General features: G+C 37.0%; 2 protein-coding genes across 7 annotated transcripts in view; one reads left to right on the top strand and one right to left on the bottom strand.

Annotated features, from left to right (window-relative positions):
• Positions 1–201: 201 nt before the first annotated feature.
• LOC117344341 (dual specificity protein phosphatase 19-like) lies at positions 202–5,641 on the top strand. 2 transcript variants are annotated; one of them, XM_033907076.1, is made up of 3 exons: positions 202–277; positions 1,759–2,022; positions 2,697–5,641. In XM_033907076.1, exons 2-3 carry the CDS (start codon positions 1,779–1,781, stop codon positions 3,098–3,100), a joined length of 648 nt encoding a protein of 215 aa, XP_033762967.1. In that variant the 5' UTR covers positions 202–277; positions 1,759–1,778; the 3' UTR covers positions 3,101–5,641. The 2 variants fall into 2 exon arrangements, with proteins under 2 accessions (XP_033762967.1, XP_033762968.1); XM_033907077.1 differs by having other exon boundaries at positions 243–344.
• A 1,773-nt stretch (positions 5,642–7,414) lies between these two features.
• The window catches only part of LOC117343126 (ras-associated and pleckstrin homology domains-containing protein 1-like), a 182,162-nt gene continuing 165,619 nt past the window's right edge, over positions 7,415–23,957 (bottom strand). For all 5 annotated transcript variants that reach the window (XM_033905440.1, XM_033905438.1, XM_033905441.1 and 2 more), the window contains 2 exons: positions 18,679–18,780; positions 7,415–14,689 (listed from right to left, as the gene is read on the bottom strand). In XM_033905440.1, the coding sequence (XP_033761331.1) occupies positions 11,876–14,689; positions 18,679–18,780 (2,916 nt within the window). In that variant the 3' untranslated portion in view covers positions 7,415–11,875. The remainder of the gene's footprint in view (positions 14,690–18,678; positions 18,781–23,957) is intronic.

Here is a 23,957-nt window from a genome sequence, read left to right as displayed (position 1 = left end):
ATAAGCATTTTTTCTCTATCAAAAAACCGATTTTTTTGGTATAAAAAAAATCTTGATATAAAAAAGTAATGAATACATTTTTAAACGGCGCCTTAATTACTCTTGATGATACTCAAACTTAGAAGTGATATGATGATTTTATATGCGGTTTTATCTGTGCTTTACCCATATTCAAAACTTAAACTTCCGGTAACTGGGAACCCTGGGAGAAATTGGTTTCGTTTTGGCTATTTTTGGACGTTATGGTCATGCTGAAGATGGTTTGAGAGATTGACAGGTAAACATTCTTGCAGTACCCTTTCGTACAATATAGCGTTACATATACAGTTTAACATTACACAGGGGTATGTCAAATGATTCAATTTAATATTAGATCTATACTGTTCCGTATATTTTCATGTGACAGGTAGCATACAGTGTGTATTTGACAGGTACAAGTGAAGGTCCTTAATTAACTTGTATATGTTATATATTTAGGCTAGATAATTATGATATGTTGTTATTTGAGTAAAAAATAAGCCGTACACTGTCAGCTGAATTTGTTTGTATGCTAATGCCTGTGCTATATACCTGCTATATAGTCTTTATTACTATATAAAATCTTGATATACAATATAATACATTGTACCTAACCCCATTACCTGCAGACCTGTGTCTGTGTGTGATACATACGGTAACATAAACAGTATGATTATTGTCTGCAATCCTTTATATTCCGTGTTAGAGGATCATAACATGGAACAGAATGCTATTTATATATTTAAGTTAAAGTATTGTTGCCGGACCACATAAATTGTAGAGAACAGGGAAACAATTAACCTATGGTTTGTCGCAACCGTATAGGATGGACAAGGAATCGAAATCTCACTAGTTAAATCGTGGTTATCCCTGTCCAGGGTGAATGGTGTTGTATGATTGTCTCTATAGATAATCACACAGTCTGCATCACAATTTGCCTCACTTAGAAATTAATCTTAGAGTTTTAACTTAATTTCTCATAAATATGACTGTAATGTGATAACATATTACACTTGTCTATGTGACGATGTTATTTATAATGTGTTATACGGCGTAACGTATACTAAGACTGTGATGATGATGATTTATCTGGAATTCTCCATGGTCATGTCCAAGGTATTTCCGAGGTTGCATCCAAGGTAACCATCTAAAAGCTGAGGTTCTGTCCGAGGTAACGCTCTACATGTCCGAGGTATTGTTCTAAAGCCAAGATTGTGTCCGAGGTAACACTATATGTCTGAGGTATTAATTTGTTCTAATAGCAGAGGTTATGTCCGAGGTATTGTTCTAATAGCCGATGTTATGTCCGAGGTATTGTTCTAATACCCGAGGTTATGTCCGAGGTTCGAGGTTATGTCCGAGGTATTGTTCTAATACCCGAGGTTATGTCCGAGGTATTGTTCTAATAGCCGATGTTATGTCCGAGGTATTGTTCTAATAGCCGAGGTTATATCCAAGGTTATTTTTGAGGTTCACATTTTTAAATCTCAGAAAAAACATGGAAACATGGTTTCAATACTCCGAGGTTAATATTTTCCATGGTTTTTCCGAGGTGGACCTTGGAAAATGTACAGTCGGGTTGTTCAATAACTTGATATGCTACTCAACTAAATGCTTGTGGTATATTGAATCACTGAACTCATTAATTTCATATACCATTGCTATACTTATGTCGATACTCTATTTTCACATGGCTGAAAGATTGTTACGAAGATAAATATCAGTATTTTTCTCATTTAGACTCCTACACCACCGACAACATGGCAAGCGGACAAAAGAAATCATTTTGTAGTTCACTCAAGGATTCTTTGACAGGTTTTAAAAAGGGTGACCTGAAAAAGACGGACACCAAAGTGACCACAGCAGGAGGCGAGTCATTCATTGAAAGTCATGATGAAGATGGAAAGCTAGTATCCAAGACAACGATCGGCCAGACCTATGGATTTGTAGGATGGGGTATTCCAGATATGCAGGTGGGAGAAATCCTACCTTGGCTCCTCCTAAGTACGTGTAATGTGGCATTTTACAACAAACTAATGTCTTAACTGAGATCTGATATCTACAATGCAGTAAAACTAGATTTAAATTTTCATGAGCATTATTTGATATGTAGGTATTTTGAGTCTCTCAGAATACCACAAGGCTTTCTATTGATTGACCTTTGACATGAAGTATTTTCAGTTGTCAAATTACATGAAACTTAAGGGTTGATACACACCCATATTATGTACAAGTGTCAAACTAAGTGTTTGGTAAGCAGTATAATTTTCTGACCAATTCTCCTGCATGAATTGATGAATATTTTAAGGAAAATTCAGAAGATTCTTTACTTCATTCTGGAAAATAATCTCTTTTTTGTTGGTTTAGGTAAAAACAACCTGTTTTCTAGTTGTAATGTAAAGCAAAAAATAAACTAGAAAAAGATTAACATATTGCTCATGATTTTAAGTGTTCATTCCCTGAACAAACTGCAATAATATTTGTTTTAAACTAGGGTACACACTCAAAATTAGAGTCAGTAGAACACAAGAAGCACACTTTCTGTGGTTATGATAGAACTATCAATATGTACATCAATATTTACTTTTCTTTTATCTATCAAATTCAATAGTATTCAATACTTACCATCAAGGAAATGTAAATTATCCTGACTCATGAGTTATTTCCCTTTGATTTAGGTTCCCAGGATGTGGCTTGTGACGAAGAAACACTACATAAGCATAATGTAACACATATCTTAAATGTTGCAACATTCGTGGATGAACATTTCCCAAAAAGCTTCACCTATAAATCTATGAAAATGGATGACCATCCTGATTTTCCTATTTCACGAAAGTTTGATGAAGCTTTTAATTTCATAGATAAGGGTCGTGCGAAAGAAAATGGTGTCGTACTTGTGCATTGTAATGCAGGAGTTTCTCGTGCTGCAACCATCGTCATTGCCTACCTGATGAATCGTGAGGGAATGGCCCTCCAACATGCCTACAGTCATGTCAAAGATAAACGTCCCGCTATTCGCCCCAACGATGGATTTCAAAGCCAGCTGAAAGCTTACGCAGAAGAGCTGAAAAGACTCAAGTGAAGGAATCAAATTTCAGGCAATTTTAGCAATTTATTCTGTAGTGTTCTAATTAATTAATCATGCTATTATAAAGATTCACACTTTTTAGGTTAGTTTTCTGTGATACTTTATTTATTCATTTTTTACAGGTAGATGTATTTTACTATTGTGAGTGACAGACCTTTATTGATTTATATACTGTTTTATGCACATGCTTACCAAAAAAAAAAGAAAAACTTAAGTTTTAAAAATATTTTTATTAGTCATTTGGTAATTGTGTCAAATGCGGAGTGATAATCTAGTTCTTATTTTAATAATGCTAGCAATTGAAGTGTCATTTGTTGTTAAAAATCTTAACGGCATGCTTAGAATTTACAGTGAAATATTTACAGTAAAGACTGTTTCCCTTTATGTTCAGTTTATTTCATTATGTCAATGAAGAATGTACCGTTTCCCACGTATGAAATGTAATGTTATAACATCGCTCAAATTTTCTCGGAACCATGCATCTTGACTCATTATAAACATTATGTTTAATGTTTAAGATTTTAATCTTCATGGCCCAGTTGTTCAAAAGGTGAGAAGGCTAATCACATATTAACAACATTTTTCAAATCCTGATATAAAAAATTTCTGGTAGAACTTACTTGACAAAACTTTATGAAATTCTGTAATTCTTAGTTCTCTTCCAACTAGAATAATTTAAAGACGATTATACTCAAAGGTTTTGCAACAAATGAGAAATGAATTTTTCACTAATCAAGTGATTAAGCTAATTACCTGTTGAACAACTGGACCCAGGTTATTTGGGAAAGGGCAATGCTATAGGTCTGCATGGCGATACAAATTGTCCCTGGTATCGTATGTCAAGCATTTACCTACAATCATTGTTTAAACACTGTCTAGACTTAATGATTTATCAGGATATACTTATACACTGTACATGTATTTGGGAATGATAAATTAATGTTCTGATAGTGATAATTATGGATTCAAACTTTGGAATCCAGACTTGACATATTTTGACCCAACTGAATATACATGTATGTGTAAACACTGAAAATGTCAATTCACATTACCATGTATTCTTGACATGTATAAACATTGTACCTTTGGATGTATATCATTGTTAGGTATGAAATTCTCGTGTAACAAAACTGCCTATTAATGTTATATATATTTTCCACTGTAAAGTTTGTTAATATTACTGGTTTTGAAAGAATCAATATATGAAATATGATCTGTTTTCAGATGAAAATATGGATTGAATTTATTATTTTTATTTATTTACCTATTTTAAAAATACCTGCTTATTATCACAAAATTTTATATCTGTACTGTGCAGACTGTTTTTTTTTTGCGCATAAGAGCTAATGTTGTGATGCAGCATCTGTCGTCAACTTTTCCTTCAAATGCTATCATCTTGTTACCAGACTAACCGAGATGGCTAAAATTTATAATCATGATGTTGTGCTGTAGTATGCTGGGATGAACAGTAATCATGTTTGTTCCAATGACCAACCTTAACCTAGTTTTAAGATCTCCTGAGAATGATACTGCAGACGTAAGTCTAATCCAAAGGGTTCTGATGTTCTTGTATCTACAATCGTCAGAAAATTCGGAATAACTTTAAGTCAAGCTCCAGACCAGGGGACTGCAGTGATCTGTCAGTACAGCACCAGATAATGTTAGGTTTGATCCGGCCATGGAGGTTTTTTGCTTAGCAACCCGAGGTCAGACTCTCCTATGATGTTATTCATGTAGTTATGTCTAGATACCTTCCAGCAAATATTAAGACTGAAGCAAGTGGGCTGGAGCTTTGTTTCTGTAACACGAGAGGCTGCTGGTCAGCCGGTTTATACTCCGATGTTCTGTGATGAGGAGAGATTACAAGTATTCCCCAAACGTTGTGTAGTAGATAGCTGGGCTTTTAATGTGCAATTATTTGTTGTTTCATTCTATACATATAGATTTAAACCTTAATCTTGGTAACACTTATTTTTTCTCTGGTTCTTTTTTGTACATGTTCACAATACGATATAAAACAATTCTGTTCAGGTCTCGCACAAAACCTTGAACATTAATTTGATAAAATTTCATATTGTTTGAACTTCAAATGAGCGATTTAGGTGATGGAGTCACTATAGTGATAACATATACAGGAAGTAAAATAATTAGTGGTGCAAGAATAATAGAATCAAACATGGGTCTGTTACATTGTACGTGGACAGGGATATCTCGACCAAAGTGTAACAGTTTGGCTGGCCAGCACGAGGCTTGTGCATCAAAACTGATGATGTTATCAATTTGTGACGTGGTTACGCAACATACAATGGTGACGTTACACTATTGTGAGTGGCTTCATAGCGCATGTCAGCTGTCTTTCCCTACCCCGTGTGAGATTGATTTATGCTATCCCTAGCAACCACAGGATAACCCTGTGAAGTATGTGAGAACTTTTATGTGTATGTTTTATATTGACTACTAGTTCTATATGTTGTTATAGAGTTTTCTATTTACTCTTCTTTGCTCGTTTAAAAATAAATATCTGTGATAAATTAAGCCGTTGTTTTTATTTATCATTCATACCAATAATAGAAGGAATTAAGCCATATTAGATAAATGAAATTAAGGATCTAACAATAAAGAAATGTTTTTAGGAAACCTAGATACTCTTCATCAGTATAAATCCAACTTTCTCCAGTGGTAATTTTCAGTGATGAATATTAAGGGATAATATATATATATATTTACATTCCTAATGTGGTTTGCTGATATGAACATACCAAGTGAAAACAACAAACATATGACCATGAATACACTATGAAAACCGTATGAAAACATCGTCTCTCGTGCAAATCACCTGATTAATCGGGTCATATTAATACGCCATCGACGGTAAGACAGGAAGAGTAGCTTCCCTTGGATCGATAACGGTACGAGATAAGTGTTAAAAATATTGAATGATTGTATTTAATATTATTTTTACTTTAATACTTCTTTCTTTTTGTTTTATACAAAATTAAGCAAAAAAGACCAGAAAATGCGGAACGACATTAAAACAATGGCGTGGTGCATAGGCGGGAGATCCCGGCTGTTCTAATAATTTGGCGTTTCGTCGTATACATGACAAATTTCTCGTTTTCTCGATATAAATTTTTTAAATCAAGGTTATGTAAATATATGAATTGAATAGATTTTTTTAATTTTCATTGCGGCAATGAATACCAGTAGCTAGCTACTGGTATTCATAGCCGCAATGAAAATTTAAAAAAATCTATTCAATCCATATATATACATGTATCAGGGTTTTAAAGAAATTGAATGTGATTTTCCTTTATATAACAAGAGGCCAATGGCCGCATAGCTGGCAGGCTTTAATATCGTGTCTATAATGGACAAGATGAAAAAGTTCCTTATATTATCCAAGTCCAATTTTTCCAAATCTTGTCATGTATGGAAAAGACCGGTCATTCTTGTTTTGGAGGTTTTTTGAGTAATAAAAAAATGATCAAAAAAGTTAGCTTGTGTTTAGTGACTCACATGTAATGTTGATAAAAATTATATCTCTAGAACATCTGAATTAGTGATTATCACCATGACAATCGATTAGGTTTTGATATTTTTTTATATTCAATTCCAAGATTCTGATTGTCCCCATTGTTCCCAGACTCCATGTGTGACGTCACATTACCACCAATGATTTGGAAATAGACAGGCTCCATGTGTTGAGATATATATTTTAAATACTGGAAAGTAATTAGCAATCTTGGAGGATGGAATGAACCTAGATATGTTTTGAAGTGATTGCACTGCACTACCGTTACTGTAAACGTGGTTATTTTCGCGGGGGGTTAAATTTGGCGATTTCGATATGTAAACTATACGCGTTGGGATTATTTTTGCGATCGATCCACATTCGTTTGTAGTTAGAGATTACGAAGATGATAACAAAATAATACGTGTGGGGGAAATTTTCGCTATCAAAAGGACTGTGTTATTAGCGTAAATTTCCACATTTACAGTACGCTACATTTATCAGTGGTAACCTAAGTGTAGAGTAGTGTAGTGCGATCATCCGTGGGCATCGGACGACAAGAAATCCTCATATCTAAAAATTATCCCAGCTTCTCAGTTTAGAGGATAACATGTTTTAATCAGCAGTTCTGTTTACTGTGTATATACCGATAAGTCAAATGTGTACAGTATTTGGATATCGCCTCTATGGTGATAATTCAACATCATATGGACCAAATGTCGTGATAGTTCAGCAGCCTGATGCAATAAGTGGTTGATATAGAGGCTATTTGTAGAGAAATAAAACAGGAATCAACGTTCATTTTAAATTCATAATTTATTTCAACTTTCTTTTATACTGGAGACAAATTTTCTAGGGTTTCTAAACATTTACACATAATCATTGTCAGTTCGAGGAAGTTTTACAAACTTTTCTCCCTGACAACCCTACAGGTAAATGGAACAGGCTATATCATAGAGGAATCCATTTTCCCATCATGGGGTTGGCAGGTCTGAGTACACAATTATTGAGATGCTGTTGACAATGACTTCTTCATTCATCTCCACATTTATGTCTGTTTTTATTCCAACATATACAATGAAATGATTTGTAAAGCTATGGTTATCTGTGTATAAAAATGATAGATTTTTCTTTCTTCCAACAATGAATATATTTTGTCATAACTGTTTAATTTCTATCATGTATACAATGTTTTAAAAGACATATGAGCAGAGCTGGTTTCTCCCCATGTCATTATACAACCAGTGGGACCCAATAGTAGTATACTACACAATCACGGAGCTCGTAGATTTCTTTATATACTGAGCTTTGTAGTTGCTAGGATACAGGGGAAATTGCACTGCCTGATATGTCATTAGTATATATGGGACTTCTGCAAGAAAAAGAAACTCTTTCAAGCTAAAACACTGACAACTACAGGAAGTACACAAAATGTAACCAATTATGCAAGGAACTCTTCAAAATAGAGGTACAAAAGAAGCAAGTTAAACTTGTATATAAGGTACCATTAATGTGAAGCTTGAGTCGAACAGAATTTTACAATTATATATACATACCAATAATATATTAAACACTGATTGACTAGTAAGTTTCGTATCACCGAAAGCTTGAAGAAACAATAAAACAATGGATACCAAGAGTAAACTGGTTAAATACACGCACAAACAGGAAATATAGGCATACACATTTTCACACTAAAGGGAGACAACTCTTCAGAAATAACCATGCCAACATTTGATGAATCATAAAAAAATGGTAAAATGATCGATGCTCAGGTCTGTTACAATACTCTCATACACACACATACTATACAGGTCAGCTTCACCCAAATACATTAATACATTATTACCAATAAAATACAAATCTGTACCTCAGATTTATAAAATGAAAGTTTACCACTCAATGTTTGCATTGATAATCGTTTTGGTTTAGGAGCTGGTCACATTGATCTGATAAATATCAAACCACTGGTCTGTTTATAACTGCATAATTAATTTACAAGTTAAAATGTGATAAAACACTGGTAATATTTCCATTAGATTTAACTTCCATGTCTCACTGTAGTTAAGCCAAGCTAGTGGCCAGCACATTGTCTTCGACTTTTAAGTAGGATGGTGGATTTTGCAGCACAAAAAAAAAATGCATTAATTTGCCCGTTTACTGAATTGCATGAAACTTAGGCTTATTTCCAGACATGGGGTTATTATCAGAAAGTACTTTGTTCCTTCTACACAGATTAATAATTAACTTATCATATAACAAATTATTACAAAAGGGACCGATGCATCTTTATCATAATACAGATCTAAAACAGCAGTATTTTGTTCTGCAACAGGTTTATCATAAATGCTTTTGCCAATCAAGCTGCTTCTTATTTTGTACAATTTGATTGGACAAAATTGTCAAGATTTCTTTCTCCTCATTGGTCAATTCATAAAATGTCTTGCATGAAAAAATGGATTTTAAATTTATATATAAGAACAGCTGACTAAAGACTGTCTGTTTATCTTCATTCCTCCTAAACAAACTGAACACCTTTCTGAACAAGCACAGCTGTTTGCTATACCTAGCATCAAAATAAATCTTAATCAGAAAGTTATCAAATTTAAGTATACCCAGGATGTATTTCTTTTCAAGAAATTTCTGAACTTTTTAAAATGCATTGGTAGGAACACTCTTTATTTTTCTACACAAGGTAAGAGCTCGCTTTCCAATGTATGCTACATAGCTTTAATACAAATCTGAACCAGGAAGTTATCAAATACAAGTATACTATTTCTATTCGATAATTTTGTTCTAGAATGCTGCATCCACAACAACCGAGTATCTAGGTGTACAAATAATAGTGACGAATTAAAAACTTGTTCAATGGAGTATCATCTTCATTGATTGAAAGTAAAACAACTGATTTAATAACTAAAATGTTAAAACTTTTATGGTCGATGATTGTCGGGTCAGTCCGATTAGCTATGGCACATGTTTGTATCAAATACAACAGTAAAAACTTGGACTCCCTAAAAGCAAACCACTGCGATACTCCAAAACTACTAATAGTTTACTTTGTTAAAAGAATTTGAATTTTTAAAACATATCATTCAGCCTGTTCTAGTTTTGAATTTCCGCTGGAAACTAGATTTTTGGTAAAAATTCAATACAGGAGTGCACATGAGACACTAATGGAAGAACTTATCATTTGATAATTAATTATTCAGAATCCTGTATCTTCTATGACCTTTGACCCCTAACATTTACCATAATAAACTAGATATGTTAATTCAATCAGCTGCTAATTTAAATCAATTGTTCTATTTCCCCTGGAGGGAAGGTTCCCTTCTCATTTGTTTGTAGAATGATAGAAGCTTGTTCATTTACATATTTTTGAATTTGGTCATATACATATATGCACTGAGTGAAACAGAGTATGTTAATATCAAAATCTGCATAACAAAATGTATATCACTTTTCATACAATAGTTAATGCACTCAACTTTCAAAATATGACAATATTTTCAAACATGATCATGATATTTGCTAATACAATGAAATGAATTTGATGACAATGAAAACTTACATGCATCTTTCATTCCTTAGACAAACGAAGTGGTACCATCTATCCTGCATGTTATCTTATTTCTTGTGGAACCGTTTTCTGAGATTCAGTTATCTCCCCTGGACCATTACAAGACCATAATTATCAGCACCAAAAGATACAGAGTAATGACAATCATAAAAGTAATTCTGTCACCCATGTCATTAAATCATTCAAATCATCTCTTCATTAAAGAGTCAACTTCCTGATTTCTAAAAAACATGATTTCTGTGTAATATATTTTTTTTTCATTTGGATAATCACTATTGCTATACGTCTCATGATTGTTAAGCGTGTCCCCGAGAGTTTTAGGATAACATGCAGGGTATGTATTTATACACCACTCAAAAAATTAGCACTATAATGTTTACATCAACATTTTCATCAAATAAAATTTCAAAAATGATTTAATATTGCAGGGCAAAAAGCACACACTTCTCTCCGTATAGCACACACAGTTTCACAATGTCCGGTAGAATCGCATGGAGTGTCATTCACCATACAAACACAACTATATACCCATCACTGCAGATGGCATTAATTAATCCATGAATGACATTGCTTCTTATCTGATATGCTTCTCACATGAATCATTTTAAATTAATGAACTATTGGGTATATTTGCAACTGGAAATTTAATTTTTATAGTGTTGACATTTTCCTGTATTTTATTTATAAATTCCGGCTGATAAACAAAAATTTGGAGTCCACTTTTGAAAAATGTATACAAAAATGAATTATCAAAGGAAATACTGAAAAATTCACACTGGTCCTGACATACATGATCTTATCTATATGTCTGTTTTTGTTTACGTTATGCTAAAAAAAAACAGTATTTAAACAGTATCAACATCCTTACAAGGAGATGGATGCAGTATAGAGGCAATATAATTTCATGAAACATCCACCTAACCTTCACATCAAATACGTATATTCTGTACCAAGATGAAGAACAATTCCATGAAATTCTACCATTTATAAATATATATGCAATGTACATAAAATGTTTGCAGTCTGATGATGCATTTTTGATGCAAATGAACAATAAGTAATATGATGCAATAATTTCAATCCCCTTTGGACTATGACACAATAGAATTTTTCTCCCATGAACACTCTTGGTGTCCTAGCACACACATGATGGGACCTCACAGCACAAGTTAATATCATATTTACCTTAAGTAAGATGTCATAGCACTTAAAATCAAAGGTATAAATCAGTTTTAATATCATAAATTACAATTTTGATAACTTGTCTAAATTTTCAGGTTACCTCCCTTTGTGTAAAGCAAAATGTGCATCTGTTTAGAAAAGTAATTTTGTACAAGATATTCATTTCATATAGCAACATATTTTTGCTAAATAAAGGGAGGTAATTTAGTATGATCATTTCAGATTGTATTTCCCAAGACCTTTAATTCACTGTTCATTTTTTTGAGAAATAGACAGCAGGTAGATATCTATCTCTTGATATATAATTTTGGAATGTAGGTTACCACTTTTGTACATTAAAACACTATTTTTCAAGTAGAGAGATAATTAGTACTGTACATGTATCTGAAGCTTGATTAATAAGAAGTGAATTTGGCATCTTGATATAGGTAAATATGATAAAGATCTAGATCGAACATAATTAGTGAATTACAAATATTGATTAGCACTTTTCATATCATTGCACAGTCAACTGTGTATCCTTGTTGCGTTTGGGTGGTGGAGGAGGGGGTTTCCCCTTTTTACCTACAGATCCATCCTTGGGATTATCTAACCCTGCTAACAGTTCAGGAGGAGGTGGGGGTAGGTCATTAATATCAAGCATTCCTTCACATTCCTCAAACGTTTCATAAATAGGATCGATATTAGACACTGCTGAGCCCTCGCTTTGGCCCGGTAGTTCACTAGATAAACGTGTAGTTTCACTCCTTTTCGGGGGAGGGGGTGGATACAGTTTTTTATTGTCGGTGGTTCCCCCTTTATTAGAGTTGACAGAGTTTGGCCTAGGTGGCACTGCTGGTCCATTTGAAGGATGATGGTGGCCCCCCTGGAGTTGCCCCTGATGGTGAGGCTCCCCATGGGAGTATCCCTGGTGTGCATGACCTTGTCCATGTGAATACAAAGGCTCCCCGTGGGGATGACCCTGATGATTGGGGCCCCCATGGGGACCTCCATGATAACTAGCACCGTTAGATGTTTTTGATTGGCTTTGTTCCGTTGGTTTCGGCAGAGTTGCTGGAGGAATTTTCCCATTGGAGCCTCGGTTTTTTTGATGAGGTCTCTTGGATAGTTCTGCTAGAAATGGAAGTGGTTGTTGCTGTGCATATATTCCTTCCTCCTGGGATGGTGACAGAGGGGTCATATGTTCAGAGTGTGAGGACTGACTCCGTACCCCTGCAGAACTGTGGGGACGGGGCATCGCCATGGAGACTGGTGGAGGTGGCGGGGGTACATTACAGGAGTGGGTGGTTCGTGCTTGCGGACCTGGGCGTACACGTATTTGGTCGTACATTGTGTTATCCTGTTGGGAAGCTGAGGAATAGGGCACCTGTTGTCCACCCTGATGGGGCCCATGGTGACCACTTTGATATGACCCCTGATGTCCACCGTAAATGTGCTGAGGTATCTGAGGTGAGGATGTAGACTCCGGGAGGGAGGTTCTGACCCCACTACCACCCATCATAGGGTCAGACGTTGACATGACCTGGGTGTGTTTAGGATTTTTGACAGTTGGTGATGATACAGAGTGGTTTATGATAGTTGGTGGAGTTGGAGGTGCCACAGGAATTGCGGCCTTACTTGGAGAGGCTCCAACCGTCTCTGACCCAGACTTCGATGATCGACGAATATGGCCCATACCGGAAGCCGACTGACCCCCTACATACTGGTTTTGTAGGAGAGGCATAGGTGGGGGCATGGGTACCATTCCCTTGGGGGTGGATGGGGACGACATGGTTGATGGGGTGGGCGAGCCAGAACCCAAGTGAGAAGATGAGCTATCAGCAAGATTGCTTTGAGCCATGGATATATGAGTCTGAAGCATGGAGGTTGGTGGTGGGGGCAAAGGAGGCTGGGATAGGGGCAAGGGAGATGGTGGCTTTGTCATGTGTCCAGGTGGGGGCATAGGGGGCGGAGGGCTTTTGTTAGCAGACACAGGAGGAGAGGGCATGGGAGCTGGAGATGGGGGCTGGGGAAAATGCTGTGAGGGGTAATTTGGATGTTGTGGATAGTTTTGATGTGGTGGTTGGGGAGGGGCAGGACGGGATTTCACTGGGGGCGACATCAACGGCTGTGGCATTCTTATAGAAGTTGGGGGTGGTGGCACTGGAGGGGCCCTACCTTGGGACTTACCATAGTAAGGAAGGGGTGGGGGGGACATCATTTCATCCCGACTATACGGAGAATGGGGAGGAGGCGACATCATGTCCCTGTAAGGGGGCGGAGAAGACACCATCTCACGCTGTGGGGGTGGGGATGTTGGCATCATGAGTTTGAGGGGTGGGGCCTGACTAGAGGACGAGGGCGAGGGGGGAATCACGGGATGACAAGTAGGGTAGGGCTGTGTAGGACATTTGAGAGGTGGTGGGGAGGGAGGAACCTTATTTAGGGCATGAAGATTTTGTGGGGAAGTGTTCTTTGATGATGGGTTGGAGGGGATAGAAGTATAATCAAGAGACTGGGACAACGACTTTGAGTCTCGACTATCCCGACTCTCCCGGCTATCTCGACTACCATCTGAACCTTTTCTTTCATGTCGCCTCACACGATCCTCATGTAACACTGGAGCAGATTTTCTGCGCTCTTTGTCCTGTGTTTGTACTGGACTTGTTATTGATGGTTTGCGTTCGTGACCCATAGAATCACACGACGACACACTACTGCCCTCCATAGCAGTTTGGTACATTTCAGAAATCTGTCTTGTTGTACCTGTTGTGACAGGAAGTTTTGCACGCATTTTACTCCTAGAGGATGTCATGGTGTGTCTGTTTTCTCCACTTGAATTTGAATCCTCACTGGAGTCTGTCGATGCACTAGTGATGGAATCACGATGTCGTACATGAACCAACTCTTCGCCCGAGTCTGCGTTTATTACACTATGGGTATTGCTAAAGGACACACGTTTCACAGGCTGTTTTGGCATACCGCCCATTTCCATAGAATGCTGTCCTGTCAATGAAGATTTCCTTTCATGATGATGATGATGATGATGCGTTGTCGATGATGTCACTTCCAATGAAACATCATCCTCCACGATTGTACTATCACTTCCGGAACTATTTCGTACTAAATTTGTATTTTTCACTGCAACGATTGAATGTCGTGAGCTGATCTCGGGCATAGAGATCCGGCTGTCATTTAAATTTCCCTCAATGTTTAAATTAAGAATGGCTTCACCAGAATCATCAGATATGCTGCTTCGGAGATCGCGAGTATCCCAAGAAGCCACTTCCCTCTGGAGACGTTCATAGTTTGCCAAGAGTTGTTTCCCGTACTGAAACAGATAAATAAACACATTGTACTGTTGGGTAAGGTAAGGGTAGGTAGAGACAGTTTCCATCTACCAGTAACAGATATTAGGAGAGAGGTTTAATGCTAAATTGGAAACACATTTCAGATATCACACATATGCTAAAAGTATCCCATTTTATTAAGATAATGCTAATCACAGTTTCTGTACATTGTTTCCTGTGACAAACACTGTAGCTGCATCTATTCATCATTTTACTACTTGGTTCAAATGAAGTTATGTGTTTTTGAGTGTACATAAATAGTGAAATATATGTTAAAAGTATATCTCTACTTTGAGCTAATTTCATAAATATTTAACTTTAGGAAATTCTCTAACTTTATATTTTCCATAGAAAAAAATTACAGAAAATAAGGGAAGTGCAGGAGCTCAGCTTTTTCCCTTAGATCCATGCAGTAATGCTTTCTCTTTAATTCTAAGTTGAGGAACTTCAATGAAACTGCATGTCTAGAACTCTTAATGATGGTTATTGTCTAAGAGGTACAATGTAACTGCAGGTCTAGAAGTCTAAATGATGGTTGTTGTTTGAGTGGAAACTGCAGGGTCAGAACTCTAAATGGCGGTTGTTGTTTGAGTGGAAACTGCAGGGCAAGAACTCTAAATGATGGTTGTTGTCTGAGTGGAAACTGCAGGGCAAGAACTCTAAATGATAGTTGTTGTTTGAGTGGAAACTGCAGGGTCAGAACTCTAAATGACAGTTGTTGTTTGAGTGGAAACTGCAGGGCCAGAACTCTAAATGGCGGTTGTTGTTTGAGTGAAAACTGCAGGGCAAGAACTCTAAATGATAGTTGTTGTCCGAGAGGAAACTGCAGGGCAAGAACTCTAAATGATAGTTGTTGTTTGAATGGAGACTGCAGGGCCAGAACTCTAAATGATGGTTGTTGTTTGAGTGAAAACTGCAGGGCAAGAACTCTAAATGATAGTTGTTGTCCGAGAGGAAACTGCAGGGCAAGAACTCTAAATGATAGTTGTTGTTTGAATGGAGACTGCAGGGCCAGAACTCTAAATGGCGGTTGTTGTTTGAGTGGAAAATACAGGGTCAGAACTCTAAATGGCGGTTGTTGTTTGAGTGAAAACTGCAGGGCAAGAACTCTAAATGATAGTTGTTGTCCGAGAGGAAACTGCAGGGCAAGAACTCTAAATGATAGTTGTTGTTTGAATGGAGACTGCAGGGCCAGAACTCTAAATGATGGTTGTTGTTTGAGTGGAAACTTCAGGGTCAGAACTCTAAATGATAGTTGTTGTCTGAGTGAAACTACAGGATCAGAACTCTAAATGATGGTTGTTGTTTGAGAGGAAAATACAGGGTCAGAACTCTAAATGATGTTTGTTGTCTGAGTGAAACTACAGGATCAGAACTCTAAATGATGGTTGTTGTTTGAGAGGAAAATACAGGGTCAGAACTCTAAATGATGTTTGTTGTCTGAGTGAAACTGCAGGGTCAGAACTCTAAATGATAGTTGTTGTCTGAGTGAAACTGCAGGGTCAGAACTCTAAATGACAGTTGTTGTCTGAGTGGAAACTGCAGGGCCAGAACTCTAAATGATAGTTGTTGTCTGAGTGAAACTACAGGATCAGAACTCTAAATGATGGTTGTTGTCTGAGTGAAACTGCAGGGTCAGAACTCTAAATGACAGTTGTTGTCTGAGTGAAACTGCAGGGTCAGAACTCTAAATGACAGTTGTTGTCTGAGTGGAAACTGCAGGGTCAGAACACTTAATGTTGGATGTTGTCTGAGTGGAAACTGCAGGGTCAGAACTCTAAATGATGGTTGTTGTTTGAGTGGAGACTGCAGGGCCAGAACTCTAAATGATGGTTGTTGTTTGAGTGGAAACTGCAGGGCCAGAACTCTAAATGATGGTTGTTGTTTGAGTGGAAACTGCAGGGCCAGAACTCTAAATGGTAGTTGTTGTTTGAGTGGAAACTGCAGGGCCAGAACTCTAAATGACAGTTGTTGTTTGAGTGGAAACTTCAGGGCCAGAACTCTAAATGACAGTTGTTGTTTGAGTGGAAACTTCAGGGTCAGAACTCTAAATGATGGTTGTTGTTTGAGTGGAAACTTCAGGGCCAGAACTCTAAATGACAGTTGTTGTTTGAGTGGAAACTACAGGGCCAGAACTCTAAATGACAGTTGTTGTTTGAGTGGAAACTTCAGGGTCAGAACTCTAAATGATGGTTGTTGTTTGAGTGGAAACTGCAGGGTCAGAACTCTAAATGATGGTTGTTGTTTGAGTGGAAACTGCAGGGTCAGAACTCTAAATGACAGTTGTTGTTTGAGTGGAAACTTCAGGGCCAGAACTCTAAATGACAGTTGTTGTTTGAGTGGAAACTTCAGGGTCAGAACTCTAAATGATGGTTGTTGTTTGAGTGGAAACTTCAGGGCCAGAACTCTAAATGACAGTTGTTGTTTGAGTGGAAACTACAGGGCCAGAACTCTAAATGACAGTTGTTGTTTGAGTGGAAACTTCAGGGTCAGAACTCTAAATGATGGTTGTTGTTTGAGTGGAAACTGCAGGGTCAGAACTCTAAATGATGGTTGTTGTTTGAGTGGAAACTGCAGGGTCAGAACTCTAAATGACAGTTGTTGTTTGAGTGGAAACTTCAGGGCCAGAACTCTAAATGACAGTTGTTGTTTGAGTGGAAACTGCAGGGTCAGAACTCTAAATGATGGTTGTTGTTTGAGTGGAAACTGCAGGGTCAGAACTCTAAATGACAGTTGTTGTTTGAGTGGAAACTGCAGGGTCAGAACTCTAAATGACAGTTGTTGTTTGAGTGGAAACTGCAGGGTCAGAACTCTAAATGGCGGTTGTTGTTTGAGTGGAAACTTCAGGGCCAGAACTCTAAATGGCAGTTGTTGTTTTGAGTGGAAACTGCAGGGTTAGAACTCTAAATGGCGGTTGTTGTTTGAGTGGAAACTGCAGGGTCAGAACTCTAAATGGCGGTTGTTGTTTGAGTGGAAACTTCAGGGCCAGAACTCTAAATGGCAGTTGTTGTTTTGAGTGGAAACTGCAGGGCCAGAACTCTATTGACAATATTCAGCAGATGAAGTAAAGTTAATCGAGTGTAAAGTTTAGAAGAGTAAGACTTGAATCCACTCTGGAATATAACGTTTTAGATATTTATCAAAAGGTGTCTTATTTATACTTGCCAATTCCCTAAACTCCAATGAGGAGATGGCATGTTCTCAAAATTTCAAGTCCAAGAAGAGTACATCAATAGATGTCCTTAAGACAGACTGATACCCTAAATCATATGGATTTTGAAATCATGAATAACAAATCATATGGATTTTGAAATCATGAATAACAGAGAATTTTTACTGATAATTTATGCCTAAATTTAGGATCCAAATTGACAGCTTCCCTCCTTAATACAGAGGCTAACAAACATGCTAATTTTAAATCTGAATTTTGGATGTAATCATTTAGAACTGACCTTGATCTATAGGTCACATGTACAAAACAGAAATTTATTGCAGATGTTGTTTTTTGTTTTGTTTTTTGTTGTTTTTTTAAATCTATGCCATTTCCTCACAAAAATTAATTTTTACTAATATTCACCAAGGGATGTTTTTTTTTTTTGAACAATGACAGAGAAAATGAAACTGAAGTGCGAATTCTACACTGGAAACATGAATTATCAGTATTGCAGGTAGCATGATTGTGGAAATATAATGATTACTAGAAGACAGGTAGATGACTGTTATAATTGGCAGTATGATTGTGGAGCAGACACTGGATATCCATAACACTGGAAATATAACAGTGGTTTGAGAAACTGATTTGTAAAAATCTGAATCCATTAAAACTGTATAAAAGAAATGAATATTTGTATCACTTGCATGTGTATCCATAGATATTTTTGATTATATCAATGAGAATGTCCAATTATTTACTGTCCCTAGCAGGGACTTAAGCTTCCTCAGTATTTCATACTGAGCCTATAGACCTCACCTTGGCTATCCTAATTCCCATCACCCACTGGTCCAGCGCAGCCTTGTTCTCCGTACAGAAGTAGCGGATATATTTTGACGTCTTCTTCTGGATCTGAGGATGCTGCACATATAGAAAAAAGCACAATATCAATTTTCATCTTCAAAAGTGCCTTTTTTGTTTGTGAAAAAGAGAGATAGCTATCCAATCTGTACCCTCTGGGGCATAGTTTCCTATCTGACATCTGATAAGGCATAATTGTGTATGATAGGACTGCCTGCCTACCCTATTTAGAAAACGTAGTCTGTCCCATCATGTACCAAGGAGGCAGTAAACACCAGTGTTCTAACAGGAGATGGAGGACAGTCAAATGTCACCCCAGATGGTGTCTGTTGAAAGCTATCCCAGGACTGGTCCTACATCATTATGATCTCCCCCGAAAACTGGACTCTTAAGAGAGTTCATCTTCAAGTGGATCTACACAGTCTACATTACAGCTGTATGACGTCCCTCAGAGTAACTATGGTAGTCCCCAACGATGTGTCTGGCCTGGACAGCCAAAACACTGCTACAGTTTAATGGATGTAACAGTTTAGTATGAAACACAAGCACATACACACAAAATCTGGATAAATTTAAACACGTGATTAAGATAAGCATGGACTGTGTGATGTAAACCTGTTTCCTAGTAATGATTCAGTCACGATCCAAAACAACGAAAAATGTGTATTATTTCTTGGTGATTTCATTGATACCACTTGTTCTTAAGGCTTTCTTACATTTATCATGTTACACCCACCCCACCTACTAAACATTTCAATGAACCCTCCCTAAAAAACGTCACTTATAATGACTTCTCCCTTGTTGTATAATTAATTCATTACTCACGTTCTTAAGGTTGTACCCTAAAGTTCAAACTAAACCCCTCCCAACTATATCTTATATAATTATGTCTGTAAAATCAATGTGGAATGCTAAGAACAATATTAATGATTAAATTATCTAAGTACTGAGTGGACGACCTCAGCATTGACTTATCTAAGTACTGAGTGGACGAGTTTAGCATTGACTTATCTAAGTACTGAGTGGATGAGTTCAGCATTGACTTATCTAAGTACTGAGTGGACGAGTTTAGCATTGACTTATCTAAGTACTGAGTGAACGAGTTTAGCATTGACTTAAAAAAGTACTGAGTGGACGAGTTCAGTATTCTAAGACTGAGTGGACGAGTTCAGTATTGACTTATCTAAGACTGAGTGGACGAGTTCAGTATTCTAAGACTGAGTGGACGAATTCAGAATTGACTTATCTAAGTACTGAGTGGACGAGTTCAGTATTGACTTATCTAAGTACTGAGTGGAGGTGTTCAGTATTGACTTATCTAAGTACTGAGGGACGAATTCAGTATTGACTTATCTAAGCACTGAGTGACGAGTTCAGTACTGACTTATCTAAGTACTGAGTGGACGAGTTCAGCATTGACTTATCTAAGTACTGAGTGGACGAGTTCAGTATTGACTTATCTAAGTACTGAGTGGACGAGTTCAGCATTCTAAGTACTGAGGGACGAATTCAGCATTGACTTATCTAAGCACTGAGTGGACGAGTTCAGTATTGACTTATCTAAGTACTGAGTGGACGAGTTCAGTATTGACTTATCTAAGTACTGAGTGGACGAATTCAGTATTGACTTATCTAAGTACTGAGTGGACGAGTTCAGTATTGACTTATCTAAGTAATGAGTGGACGAGTTCAGTATTGACTTATCTAAGTACTGAGTGACGAGTTCAATATTGACTTATCTAAGTACTGAGTGGACGAGTTCAGTATTGACTTATCTAAGTACTGAGTGGACGAGTTCAGCATTCTAAGTACTGAGTGGACGAATTCAGAATTGACTTATCTAAGTACTGAGTGGACGAGTTCAGTATTGACTTATCTATTGAGTTAAAGAGTTCCACAGAATTAATTATCTCATCAATTTAAGGATTTTTTCTCCATATCACCATAGTTATCTTGACACTGCATTAAATTATCATATTGTAGAAAGATCTGAATACTGACCAGAAATATCTAAGTATTTTATTGTTTTGATTTATCATCGTATTAAAACAGTAAGATGTCATAAAACTGACAAAGAATGAGAAATAATTAATAGTAATATGCATCAAATTATCTTAACATGAATATAAATACTTAATGCTTCAAAGAATGATCTTAATATAACCTATAATAATCTTAACACTGCATAAAATAATCTTAATACTACAAAGAATTATCTTAACATAGCATGGACAAATTTTAACATGTATCACACAATGACTTTAACGCTGCATGGAATGACCTTAACACTATAAAAAGAATCATCTTAATGTTACATGGAAAGATCTTAACACTGAATAGAATTATCTTAATGTTGCAGAGAATTATCTGAACACTGAATGGAAATATCTTAACACTGAATAGAATCATCTTAACACTGAATGTAACTAGAACTGTCGCCAGGATGGCTGACTAATACCCCCGCAATCTGCACGAGACAATGGTGAATTGGAACTCTTGATTAGAGGCTAACTAAGATAACCCAGTAATATAGTGACCAGTTGCCATAGCAACCAAAATTTTGAGAAAAATAAAGTGAGATGCACATCTACACATGGTCCTCTATATTTGTGTGAAGTTTCATTGAACTTGGCCCTTTAGTTTAGGAGTTGTCCGGACAAACTTAAAGTTATGGTTCTTATCGGAAAACCTGTTTATAGTGACCAGTTGCCATAGCAAACATAATTTTGAGAAAAAGAAAGTGGCATGCACATCTAAACATGGTCCTCTATATTACTGTGTTCATTAAGTTTCATTGAAATCGGCCCATCGGTTTAGGAGAAGTTGTCTGGACAAAATGTGTCTACAGACAGACGGCCGGCTGGACGGACGCAACCTGATTCCAGTATGCCCCCCCCCCTAACTTCGTTGCGGGGGGGTATAATTATCTTAACACTGAATGTAATTATCTAAACACTGAAGGGAAATATCTTAACACTGAATGCAATTATCTTAACACTAAAGGTAATTATCTTAACACTAAATGTAATTATCTTAACACTAAAGGTAATTATTTTTTTAACACTTAATGTTATTATCTTAACACTGAATATCTTAATGCTGCTTAGTATTATCTTAACATCGAATAGAATCATCTGAATGTTGCTGAGAATATCTTAACACTGAATGTAATTATCTAAACACTGAATAGAAATATCTTAATGCTGCTTGTTATTATCTTAACACTGAAAAGAAGCATCTGAATGTTGATGAGAATATTTTAACACTGAATGGTAAGATGGTATATGTACAGAATCAGGTCTTATTTTGACTATTGAATTATCTCAAGCACATACATCTATGGAATGATCATTACACAGCAAAGAATTATCATACACCTGTAAAGAATTATCTTGAAACCATATAAACTATGATATTCTTCAGATGAGTTAAGTATCAGATTTACTAACAGATTCAGCATAGCTGCATGGCATTGGATTCAAAAGTCAATCTGCTTTGATTGCAGGTCACATTACTTTTCAAAATAAGAAAAGTACAAGAAAGGGGGAGGGGGATGAAAAACAATTAATAACTGAAAATAAAAATAGATATAAATGGAAAACATGAGGAAACAGAGAACATGATAAACAGGAAAAGGAGAGGGTTAAAGTCTGTAAATCAATGTGGCTATAACAGCCGACTTCCTGACCCATATATGTGTCAGTAGGTGACTAATGTCAGACACTCACACACACAGGGACATTGGCTTGTAGTACTACCATCTGATGGCACAGAAATGAAACTGAGGGACTTCACACTGCAAACTACCACATCATTATAATAAACAAGGAATCCTTTTCATAGGTATGGACAGACATTGGTTTGGTACTTGTGATTACATATCAGTTTATGTTTCTTAGGGAACTGACAAACGGACCATTCTGTGCTGTTGTGTCCTTTGGCAAGACACTTTACACTAATTGCTATGGATGGCATCCAATGGGCCTCCCAAGTGTTCAGTGAGGTAGTCACCAACTGCTACAAGAAGACCCTACCTAAAAACGACCCTGGGTGTTCATGGAGCGGTAAACCTAATAAAACAAGAGGCCCATGGGGCCTGTATCGCTCACCTGGTTGGATTTGACCAAATGTCAAAATAATGTTCATGTTCAATTCCTTTTGTTTGTTAACCTCAAACAATGCTGTTTATGGTTATAGCGTGGGGATCCCAACTGCTTTAAAGAAATAATGAAGTCCAGACTCTCTGAGTTTACAACATGCATTTATAACTTTATGACTAGTAGTGATTTAAAGGAATTACCTCTATTTCCTATATGGGGCCCCGCCCCTTTTGCCCCTCGGGGGTCAGAGTCACCATTTATGCAAAATCTGTTCCCCTTCCCCCAAGAATGTTTCTTACCAAATTGGGTTCAAATCCATTCATAACTTTATGACTAGTAGTGATTTAAAGGAATTACCTCTATTTCCCCATTAGGCCCCGCCCCTTTGGCACCTCTCGGGTTAGAGTCACCATTTATGCAAAATCTGTTCCCCTTCCCCAAAGAATGTTTCTTACTAAATTGGGTTCAAATCCATTGATAAATTTATGACTAGTAGCGATTTAAAGGAATTACCTCTATTTCCCATATGGGGCCCTGCCCCTTTGGCCCCTCAGGGGTCAGAGTAACCATTTATGCAAAATCTGTTCCCCTTCCCCAAAGGATGTTTCTTATTAAATTGGGTTCAAATCCATTCATAACTTTATGACTAGTAGCGATTTGAAGGAATTACCTCTATTTCCCCATTAGGCCCCGCCCCTTTGGCCCCTTGGGGGTCAGAGTCACCATTTATGCAAAATCTATTTCCCATCCCCAAAGGATGTTTCTGACCAAATTGGGTTCAAATCCATTCATAACTTTATGACTTGTAGCAATTTAAAGGAATTGCCTCAATTTCCCCTATTGGGCCCCGCCCCTCAGGCCCCTTGGGGGTCAGAGTCACCATTTATGCAAAATCTGTTCCCCTTCCCCCAAGAATGTTTCTTACCAAATTGGGATCAAATCCATTCATAACTTTATGACTAGTAGCGATTTGAAGGAATTACCTCTATTTCCCCATTAGGCCCCGCCCCTTTGGCCCCTTGGGGGTCAGAGTAACCATTTATGCAAAATCTGTTCCCCTTTCCTGAAGGATGTTTCTGACCAAATTGGGTTCAAATCCATTCATAACTTTATGACTAGTAGCGATTTGAAGGAATT

Source organism: Pecten maximus, chromosome 15, assembly GCF_902652985.1.
Source record: "Pecten maximus chromosome 15, xPecMax1.1, whole genome shotgun sequence".
NCBI lineage: Eukaryota > Metazoa > Mollusca > Bivalvia > Pectinida > Pectinidae > Pecten > Pecten maximus.
Note: the sequence above shows the minus strand (reverse complement) of the source record. Positions and strands in the feature narration are given on the sequence as shown.